The sequence below is a fragment of the Dipodomys ordii genome, unplaced genomic scaffold, assembly GCF_000151885.1.
Source record: "Dipodomys ordii isolate 6190 unplaced genomic scaffold, Dord_2.0 Scaffold21, whole genome shotgun sequence".
Lineage (NCBI taxonomy): Eukaryota > Metazoa > Chordata > Mammalia > Rodentia > Heteromyidae > Dipodomys > Dipodomys ordii.
In genome coordinates, this window is record NW_012267237.1 from 8275332 (window position 1) to 8287282 (window position 11951).

The 11951-nt window shown below is 36.3% G+C and overlaps 1 protein-coding gene across 1 annotated transcript; it reads right to left on the bottom strand.

The window, feature by feature from the left end:
• Nucleotides 1-10101: 10101 nt before the first annotated feature.
• On the bottom strand, nt 10102-11751 carry LOC105983806 (SPRY domain-containing protein 7-like). The gene is given in 3 exon segments (XM_013013841.1): nt 10102-10594; nt 10597-10736; nt 11729-11751. Coding segments are annotated over 3 exon segments (612 nt in total). The 3' UTR covers nt 10102-10145.
• Between the last annotated feature and the right edge of the window lie 200 nt (nt 11752-11951).

The window sequence follows — 11951 nt, forward strand, 5'->3', positions numbered from 1 at the left end:
TGGGGCCTGAACTCTGGGCCTGGGCGCTGTCCCTCAGCTCTTCAGCTCAAGGCTAGCACTCTACCACTTGAGCCACAGCACCACTTCCGGCTTTTTTATTTTTTCTTATGTGGTGCTGAGGAATCGAACCCAGGGCCTCAGGCATGCAGGGCAAGCGCTCTACCACTGAGCCACCTTCCCAGCCCAACAATTATTCTTTTTTAGAAACATTGCATATATTATCTTATCCTTCTTAAATTATACAGGAACCTTCTATAAATAAGGATGCAAATGTTTAAAATACAATTAAGGGGGAAATAACTTAGAATTGCTATGATGGTTTATGCTTTGCATAGGATACATATTTAATCTACAAAATGATTTGTATTCTCCTACAGCTGTTAAATTCTCCTAAATCCCATTCCATTTACTTCCTCTATGGTTTTTGCTGGCACAGACATACTGCACACATGCTTTTCTCTCCCTCCTGTGCATGTATTTTCAAAAGGATTCCAAGCTTTCCCAAGTCTCCTCTATTTTCTTCAATTTGCTCATTCGTTTTGTGAATTTCTCCCATTTTTTTTCAGAATGAGGGATTTGGTGAACACTGTGTAAGTGGGAGATGTTCATTCATGCTTCCTGCAATACAACATTCTCAGATTTGGAGAGGAAAGACAGGCAGAGTTATGCACTGATAAAGAATCTCTGATTGTTTATTTATTTGACATCAGGCCTCAATGTACATATCTAGAACAGTCTACGTCCTTCCTAAAATATCCTCCTTCATGATAAAAAAAAATTAACAGACAGACATGAACACAAGCAGGACTATATTATTCAAAATGAATTCATGACAAGGCTCTTCACCATTCTTGGGTCTTACATAGCACATATAGCATGTATGGGCATAATATTGGCCAACATTTAATGAAACTATATCCATAACTTGTCACACTACTCAAGGTATATAATGTCCATTACCAATAACTGCATTCTCTGAATCTGTGAACGTGTCCCTAGAACATATTGGATTTCCTGGGTAGCATGGTTTAGGAGATGTGACAAATGGGAATAAAGGCATAGATGCTGTGGTCGTGAAATGATCATGGATTATTTCAAAGGGTCAAAAGTAGTCCTATGATTTTCTAAAATCTGAGTTTCTTGACTTGTTTAGAGAGCCATGATACGCATCCCTGAGAATATAAATTCCACAAATGGGCAACTCCACAAATCTTGTCAAGAGCAACAGCAGCCGAAGGTTTGCAGTAATCCAAGGAATCATTTAGTCAAGAAGCCTCTAAATCTTGAGACAGACATTACATGTGAAGTTGTTCCTTTCTCCTCCCACACAAACAAAGCAGCTCAGTAAACAGGGAAGGAACCATTTTAGGATTCCCCAAAACACATTTTAAAAAAGAAGAAAAAAAATTGATGTGGTATAAACCTGGACCTCATTTGCCATGAACATAAAGCTGGAATCGAAAGGGAAGTAAACTGATCAATCTAAAGCATACTTTATTACAAAGCTAGCAGCCTTCTCTCCCCGCCTCTCCTTCATTCAGCTTCTCCTCTTCCTTGGCCCCACCCACCTCTTGCAAGTTCCCATTTAATAACTGGTGCTCAGTTTGTTGGGCTTTGATTTTGTCTATCAAAGAAAACAACAACAAAACACTAGGTGAGTCTCCACATAGTGGAGGGAGTGGGTAATCCAGTCAAGGGCTCATATCACAAAATCAAGAGGAGTAAAGAAAGGAGAGGGTCAAAGTGTACAGGGAGGGGAGGGAGGAAGGCGGAAGGGGGGGCACGGATCAAGACGCATTCTATTCCTGAACTACTTTGTTAAATGGCACCTCCTTTGTACAACTACTTTAAGATAATAACAAATTTTAAATAAATAAATAATACAAGATAAGGGAAAGGGAGCAGCTTGTCTACAATTTAATTTCAACAGTCATTTTTCCAGTTAATGTGCTGCATTATCTCCTAGGATAAAATGCCAGACAGTCTGTAAAACCGTCCCTAAGGCATAAGGAGAAAAGGAACACGAAAGTAAAATTAATATGACCTGTTAATTTTATATTGCCTCTATAAAGGCTTTATATGTTCTACATTTAATTGGAACACTGGGTGATGCACAACTCAGAGCTAATGTAAAGTCCTTTTCAAAATAGTTTAAAAATGCAGAATATGATATTCTCAACTGTGGTTTTTATGGCAAACACTTATAAATATAATTTCATGCCAGCAGAGTGAAGCATCATTCTCTTTGTGCCATGATATTGTGAGTTATTAGTGTTTTCTGGGTCCTCTCAGCATAGAAAAAGGCTTTTTACAAAGAACCTAATAAAGTATTTGGTCATAGAAGATAGCATAACTGGAAAGGTTGGAAAAATGAGATTAGAATAAATTGCAGCATTTTGGTCTTCATAAGTCTCCAGCCAAGGTAAAAAGAGAGAATATGCAATTCCAATTAATCTCTGAAATTATGTTACATACATTTGATCAATCTATCATTAATACATATGAATATTTTGCAATAGAATTATAAAAGTTCATCCAGTTTGTGTATGTGTTTGTGTATTTGAATAAAAGTTTAAAACAAAATATATTCTAATTAAAATATGTATATGAATGGATTTTCAATAATACTTTTTTCCCCCAGGTCATGGGACCTGAACTCTGGGCCTGGGCGCTGTCCCTCAGCTCTTCAGCTCAAGTCTAGCTACTCTACCACTTGAGCTACTGTGTCACTTTTGGCTTTTTCTGCTTATGTGGTGTTAAGGAATCAAATACAGGGCCTCATGCATGCAAGGCAAGCCCTCTACCACTGAGCCACCTTCCAGTCCCAATAATATCTTTTAATTAAAGTTATATTAATTGACTCCTGATATTTTCAGCTACAAATAATTCCATTATACAATTTTTACTGAATTCTGAACACATCACATGGGAGACAGTAGTATATTTATTAGCTCTACTCAGAAGAAACTTTTTGGTGTGCTTAAGTAAGACGTTAACTGCTTTAAAAGTATTCATTGTTAATAAAATAAGCAAGACTTTAAAAGTTGTGTTATAGTTATGTCAATAAATATGTTATATTTTAGCTGGGCACGGGGGGCTCATGCCTGTAATTCTAGCTGCTCAGGAGGCTGAGATCTGAAGATCATGGTTTGAAGCCAGCCGGGGAAGAAAAATCTCTGTGAGACTCCTATCTCCAATGAACTGCCCCAAAACCAGAAGTGGCACTATGGCTCAAGTGGTAGAGCATTAGCCTTGAGCACAAAAAGGCTCAGGCCTGAGTTCAAGCCCTGCAACTGGACAAAAACATATCCATTATATTTTTCTGTAATGCAATTAACATACAGGTTTTAAAATCTAATAAAGTAAATGATGAAGTATTAATAACATACATAAACAAATGAAAATTCAAATGGTCATATACTTCCATCTTAAAGTCCTTTTCAGATAATCTCTGCCTATAGAATCTCCTATTTCCCAGTTGTCTCCTAAGTTCTCTTATACTTCAAGTAATAGATAGTATGTACTTCAATCTAGGTACTTAATGTGATTAATTTCTGTTTACATTTCTTCCACAATTTGCAGGAGGAAGCCCACATTAGCCTAAATTTATAGTAGATACTAGAACCTGCTAGAATGCTGTGGATTATGTTCACAATGTGACTTCATGCTGTTCCTGTGTAATTAAACAATGGTGGCTCACTTTATAATCCTAGGTACTCAAGAGGCAGAAATAAGGATGGCTGGGTTCAGGGATGTGCCCAGGAAAAGGTTTCCAAGACCTCATCTCAATCAGTAGGTGGGCATTTGCTCTCATACCAGCTAAGGTAGGAAGTGAAATGGTGGATTATGTTCAGGGCTATTCTGGGAGATGTGAGTTCTATTTCAAGAATAACTATATCCAGAATGGTGGATATTTGTTGGCTCACTGAGCTAGAGTATCTGCCTAACAAATTCCTGAGTTCAAATGCCACTAGAACACCCAAACAAAAAAGAATATCAGGGCCATTAGTATTTCTATCCAAAGATGTTTATTTAAAACTTTCAGAAATTGCACTCACATGCAATAAATTTCTGAATAACACAGTGAGATTTGATGCCAAATTATTGAGAATGCATCCATAACATGCTTATTCTAGATAATTATATTTAATTTTTATTATCATTGTATTTTGCTACCTTTAAGTAGTTTACAAAGGTTCTATCCTTCAACAATTCTGTTTATAAGCAAAATGTATCTTGATTGATGTTATCCCTCTCAGCATTCACCTCCATCTCCCAACTCCATCTCTGTTCTCAAATTTTCAGCATCTACAATGTTTTGTTTTGATCATTGTTTCCCTCTGTAGAGAATATATGTGACCAACTTGAAAAATGTGCTCAACACCCATCATTTAAGAAAATGCCATGGGCTAAGAAGGTGGCTCAGTGGTAGAGCACTTTTCTTGCATGCATGAGGCACTGGGTTCGATTCCTCAGCACCACATAAGCAGAAAAAGCTGGAAGTGGTGTTGTGGCTCAATTGGTGGAGCACTAGCCTTAAGCTGAAGAGCTGAAGGACAGTGCCCAGGCCCAGAGTTCAGGCCCCACGACTGCCAAAAAAAAAAAAAAAAAGAAAGAAAGAAAAAGAAAAGAAAAAGCCAACTTTTAATCACCAATCAGCGAAGTCATGGGGGAAAAAAGGTGAGACCCTATCTGTAAAATAACATAAATGAAGGTTTGAAGTATGGCTCACATGCTAGAGGAATGGCTTACATAGATAGGTTCAAGGCTCTGTTCAAAGTCCAATACCACAAATTTTGATCTTTACACAAAAGTCCTGGAGATGTTTCAGAAGGAGGAATGCATAGACAGTTGTGTAAATTGATTTAATAAATAAATCTGGAAAATACTTCGATGATAAACGAAATAGGTTTATCATTTATATAAAATAAAAGGTATTGGAATCATTCTCAGTGGGGTGTTCTCCCTATTCCTTTTATCAATAAAAGAATCCGATGCTTCAAGAAAATCTTATTTTCTCTAATTCTGACATCTAAGAACACTGTTCAGCAAAGTCCTTCCCAGCAAGGCTTTCATCTCTTTGTGCTCAGCAGTTACAAGAAAACCCTTTACAACTATGAGTCAGGAAAGATTTGAAGGTGAAGTATTAATATCTAAGAAGAAAGAAAAGTTCTTATATTATCTCATTTGTGTCCATGGAGTGCTACTATTAATTTTTCCTTGTAATTGCTAGCAAGCTGTTTTTCCCCCCAGAATGCTAGTTGGATCAAATATCAGTAAACCAATATATTCATTAATGTGGCTAAGAGATCAACGATGCAAGGCAACAACAGCTCAATTAGTTCATGGTCAATATCAAATAAATAGTTTCTAAAAGAATCTGATTAAAAATGCATTGATCAATTAAAAGAAAAATAGAATATAATGTATGCCTGTGATTTAATGACAATGGAAAATGGACACAGCAACCAAGCATCTGCTCTAAACATTCATGTGAAGATTTATGTATGGACACAAATTTTCAACGTATTTGAGTAAATACCAAAAAAGGAGCGATATTGTATCCTGTGGTTGGGATGTATTTTGTTTTCTGAAATACTGTCAGACAGAATTCCAAAGAGGTCAGGCCTCTCCTAACAAATTATTTTAAGAATACTAGAATATGAATTGTACTCCTTTTTATACAAGTTGACCTGTCTCTTTTTAAGAAAGGCCAACAAGATTTCTGCACATTTTAGCACATACTTCACTCATAATATTGGCATATACTGAAACTAGTTTTTGCTCAAGGCAGAGCTAGACTTAAGGGCTTATTACTTCATAGTTGTGTCAGGAGTAACAAAACGATACTCCACACAGAGTGGGAAAATGCTGTTTTTCAATAAATTTCTTTGAGTTATAGCAAAAAAGTTTTATACAAGATAATTATTCTTTAGAGACAGTCATCATGCATTAGAAATTTCAGTCTCGAATAGAGATGCAAGTTGGAATCGTATCAAACTATGTGACACAAGATAATTCCTTAAAATGTTGCATATTATACTGTGTTAAATAGTTAAGTATAAGGCCCTTCTCATTATGATCAAACTGAGATGGAATATGTTCACGGGAGTTATGTAATTTTAAAATAAAGTGTGGCTGAGTAATTTCAAGCCAATTTGCACCCTAGAATTAACTTTTTATCATTTAGTATGAAAATAAATCAGAGAGTAAATGATCTTCTGTAATTCAACCTAAGGCATCCATACGGCATTCTTTTATTTTGGAAAGACAGAAGCATGTTTTTCCCTTTAATAAAACCTGTTCCTCTATCAATTTATGAATCATGCAAATCTTCAGAGAGGGGTGCAAGGCATTTATGGGAAATCTCTGCCTTCTGCCCGGTTGTATGATAAACATAACACCATGCAAACATTAAAGTCTATTTCCAACAGCAATATTGGGATTTATTTCCTGTGATGTGAGCAGGAAACAAGAGGCCAAGGTGGCACTGAGCATCCCCTAGAGGGTGGGTCAAGTGTCAAAGGTGGGAAGTGTCGAGGCCCAGCTGCAAACCCCAGTCACGGTCCTCAGCACTGAACCTGGTGAGCACAGTGCAGAGTAACATGGACGGCACTGATAGCTCCAGGAGAGATTTGAGGAGTTTTGTCTTCACTGGTGGAAAACCATTGTGATGGAGGTTCGTGGTGGGGAAACAGCAGCTCCGATGCTAAAGCCATGCACAAGGAGGAGTCCTGAGTCAGAGGATGCTACCAGGAGAGAGAACCTTCCTTCTGCCCGCCATCTACAACACGAATAGGATGCCTGCAGTACACACACTGTGAAGAAGCCATTGGCCCTGGACAACCAGATAGCTCCCTCTTCTCCCTTAACTTTTCCCTAAGTCATTTCTCAAGGTGAGAGAAGAGAATTGATTTTCTAGAACGTTCTTTGAAACCATAATGAGGATAAGAGAGTTCTAAAACTATTGACCCAGTCTTACTCCTAATGACTTATCTGCCACAATTTTCCAGACTCCTTTGCCTGGCCCAGTAGCCATATTACAAAATATTGGGAAAGTACTTTATCTCAGCATGCCCTTGATGTATACTGTGATGGAAATATGGATAATTTTTTAATGTGTAAGTCAAACTACTGTTGGTCAATCTACAGGATACAAATTGCTCTTGAAATTCAAGGCTACTTTCTCATGCTATTTTAACGCAGCTGAACAAGGAAAAAATTTCAAGTGTCAAGAACATTATACATTAGTTTTGTTTTAAGCTCAGAGACAAAAACAGCCCTGTAATCTGACTGGTAGGTATACTTGCATTTTTATTTCTATGAATACAAATTTATAGTGGCTGAAAAATGTATTATCTTTCAGAAATACATGCAAATGACTTCCCCAAATGGGTCATTAAATATTTGCCTTTTTACCAGGATACATTTAATTTACTCGCTTATATTGTAGTATTCATCTAGAGAAAATTACAAAAGTGTGCAAATAGGGTTTGCAGAGAGAAATAAGAAAAAAAACCTTCGCCTTTTTATATGCAGGAGATGGCATTCAGATATGGAGAAACATGTTATTTAAAATAATAAAAGATTAAACTCCTTTCAGGGCTTCTACAAAGCTATATTTAATGCACAAAGCAAGAATGAACAGCTCTTTTCTATTATACAATGTGAGCCCGCATTTATGGTGTAATCCTTTTCCCCTGTCACTCTGCTACATTGACTTTTTTTAGCTTCGTATCACATGGTGACACACAGGTGAAGAAGTGTGTGAATGGAAGACCACGTCTTGGTGGGTTGTAATGATGTGTCCTGTATTCTGAGGCCAACATCCACACCAGAACCCCTGGCTCCTTCTCGTGTGACTGCCCGGAGACTTACCACACATTGACTGGCAATTCATGAATGGTTTCCCTGTTTACAATTTTGCAAGTGTTGGTGACATTACGAAGCACTGTTTGGTATAACCAAGGTCCAGTTTGTACCCTCTACCCAAGGGAAGCTATTTCCTCAGTAAGTTTCTACATAGTGACCTGTTTCCATCCAGACACGGAGTGAAGAAAGATCTTAAATGGCTGCTAAGCTTAGAACTGTAAATATTTTCTTTATCAGAAAACGTACTGAGGACCTTCTTCAGACCTATTTAATAATCTAGTACAAATGATAGAATTTTCACTGAGACAACATGTTTGGGAGCCACAGTTTTCTGAAGCCTTTTGTTCTAAAAATTGCACCATTAAATTTGTCCTTCTGTACATATGTAATTAATAAAATAGAAATCCAGATTCCTGAAACTTCTGTCTCTGTTTCTCTACTGAGTTACTATTTTATTTAATATTTATTGTTTCTCTGAAAGTTGAGTCCCATCAAAATTGACAATGATTCACTGAAATGAAACATATTAGAGCTTAAAGCTAAAATCAATAGGAAAAGCAGAAATGGCTATTTGATTTATTTATCAGAAAATCTCTGCAAATAAAGTGAAACAATATACAATATTAAAAATGCAATTATATAATAGTTATGTAGACAATAAAACAATAACATGGGTTTAGACACTGACTTTTTGTGAAAATTATTAATAGTTTTTTATGAAGCTATCATTTTATGTAGGTTTGATTATTATCATAAGAATATAATACTTAGCAATTTGAGAGCTATGAGTCAGCCACAAGATCAAGGAAGCTTTTACAACTTACATATAAGTTATATAAGTCTTTAAATAAATCACTTAGAAATAGAAGAAAACAAAAAATAAGTAAAGTTAATGTGTTTTTATCTGTTCATATATATGTATATATCCATAATTATATATATATTTTCAACCCAGTATGCAATTTTCAGTATCTATCAAAGCATACACATATAGGTAGATGTAGATATAAATATAGATAAAAATAACAAGCAAACAAGAAACAATACCTAGAAAAGAAATAACTGAAATCCAAACATTTACAGTTATCTGTAAAGCGCCATAAAAATTCTTTGGTCACAATTAAATTTAGTTTCAATTACTGTTATTAATAGCAGTGTGATTCCACTTCAACATTTGAATGTATTTCACACTCGGATACAAGAAAGTATCAATAATAAAGGCATTTAAAATACATGCCACATTCTGAATGATAAAGACTGAACAGAGTGTTAGGAGAAAATGGTTTTAGTCTACACCTCATTATAGATGACAGAATTGGAAATGCATAAAGTGTAGCCAAAATGACCGGAAGGTTGGTTTTTTTTCTAATTTCAATAAGAGATGCATTTATTTTGGTATGTCCATTCCCACAAGGATACCATCTTGGATATGATGCTTGGAGCATCACAAAGTCTTGGTATTATAATTGATCATTAGAAAGCTTTCCACCCTGCCCTGTGCTTGTTCTCTGGGCCTCTTTAGGTGGGAAGGATTAGAGGTAAATTTTATAAGGAGAGCTGAAGAGGAGCTGACTGATTTTTCCAAGATGAATAGATGCCCAGGTTTAAAAAAGTCTCCGGAGGAGTGATTGTCTTTTCAAGGAGCATCAGGAGGAATGACTGAGCATGAGCAGCAGGTGGCCTGGGGTTGGGATGGAGTCAAAAGAAGACAAGCAGGAAACACATGGAGCAAGGAACATATCAGAGCCTCATCTGAAACCTTCGGGGGAGTGCCCTGATTGAGGTGATCACAAAAAGGACATTTTAGCAAATATATATTATTCTGTACGAAACCCAGTATGCTACTGGCCTTCCTGCTTTTAGCTCTGCGAGTAACTTCAAACACCTCTAGCCATTCTGGTTTTCCTTAGTCTGAAGCATTTTGAGATATACTGTTTAATAGTACATAGACTCAGCATTTCACTCTCTCTCTCTCTTTATTTTTGTTAGTCATGGGGCTTGAACTCAGGGCCTGGGTACTGTTCCTGAACTCTTTTGCTCAAGTGCTCTACCATGTTGAGCTACTGTGCCACTTCCTAGACTCAGTATTTTTTTTCATATCATAAAGCATAAGTATTTCAAATGAAAACTTCTGAGTTTTACATTGTATATAATGGTTCCTTTGACAATACTAACAAGCAAGTTTTAAAGAATATATTTTTATCTATAGCCAGGTAAATACTTGGGAAATACTTGTAACAGTGAAGAAATACAAGTTTCAAAAACAAATCTATTTAGAAGATCTGCTGTTCAAACAGTATTTTTTCAAAACCTGGTGGAGGAGTATGATAAAATTCCCTGAATTGACAATCCAAAATTGCACTGTCATCAACATACACAACTGGATACACTGTCCCTCGTATACCTGATGCTAGACAATGCATGTGTTTTCCATTCAAATACACATTTAATTCTACATGGTCATATGTAATACCCACCACATCTCCCTCCTGAGGAAGGCTGTTTGTTGGCAGCCTGTTTTTCTCTTCATTATTTTGGTACGGAGCTCCATTGTTTCTCATCACCAAACTGTGCTCATCTAGGCCGAGAGGAATCTGATTCAGGTTAACTTTCTGAGTTGCAACACCAATACCCCAGATTCCTGTGGACTGTATTTTGAATTCTAAGTAGCTTTTGTTTTGATGTAAAGGTGTGCTAGCTAAACAACCTCCTGTTCCACATTTTTTACAATGACAACAGCTGTTCCCATGTGCTGCGTGTCCAGCTGCACGGCCGGCATCTCCTTCAGGGCGATGTGGTCCTTCCCGCCGTTCCTGCAGCACCGCAGGCAGAATAGCTCCAGGACCGACTCAGTATTTCTTAAGCTAAATCATCAATATGAATAAGTAAATCTAGTCTCCTCGGAAAGACTCTCTCTTCAGCTATTCTAGGACTTTGCTTTATTAAGGACAAGGACGGAACATATTGGTGGAAAAGGATCTCATCCCATAGACTCAGAAAAGATTATACAGCCTCTCATCTTAGAAACTCAATGTCTCGTGTATTTTCTATAATTGATATGCTAATTTCTTTCCATTACCATTTTCTTGCCTCTTTTACATCTAATTTTTCTTCCATCCACACACATACAAAATAAACTCTTCTCTCACTAAGTTTATGAACTCAAAAAGTTTTTATAAACTCATTTTATGCCAATATTTATGTCAAAGAATATATTATATGATATATATATATGTACATAGGAGTAAGTAGATTCAAAGTAATAGATGGATAGAAATAAATAAGTAGATGAGTAGGAATAAATTAATATATTCACAATGCAAAGGCATGTTCAAAGTTAAGTATACAGTAAGTTTTATCTAAAAGGTACTTAACAAGTTTTAATTTAATTTTCCAAAAGTTTAACTATGAAAGTTTGGTATATTCAAATTTTCACTTCTTTATCTACTTATATTTAAATTTTCCTATAATTTAGAAAAAAGACAAATATGTTAAATATGCTTATTTATGTCAATTCCAGTTGTAATTGCTGTAGGATACTAATTGATTCTTTTAAAGATTTTACTCTGCAAATACCCTTACATTTTGGAACTTTTAAAAGTCACTTATGTCTGTAAGTGATTGAATCATTAAGTGTTGTTAAAGACTTTTAAATTAAAGCAATAATTCATGCACTCCGATTATGCATTTAGAATGCTGGGAAATATTATTCATGGCCATTGTGCTGTTCTTTTCTTAACATTGGACTTATGTTTTCAAATGGTGCAAAGAAAAACCTCAGCATTTCCTTTCCCATGGTGATATGTTGCTTTCTTCCTACAATTTTCTGTCATTTCATTTGAGTTTCCTGGCTTACCTTGTGTTAAAGGTATAGAACATTTTTAGAAGAGTGTACTCTCCTGTTGCTGTAGCAGCTGTCCTGAGGGTTTATTTTACTCTGCATGTAACAGCTATGGAGCTTCTCACCCCAAGTCCTAGGCAGTCAGTCCTGACCTCAGGTAATAACACTTCAGGATAGCCTGAAAATATTCAAGCCAGATACTCACTGCTCACCCTTGTCAACCTAGCTACTCAGGGGG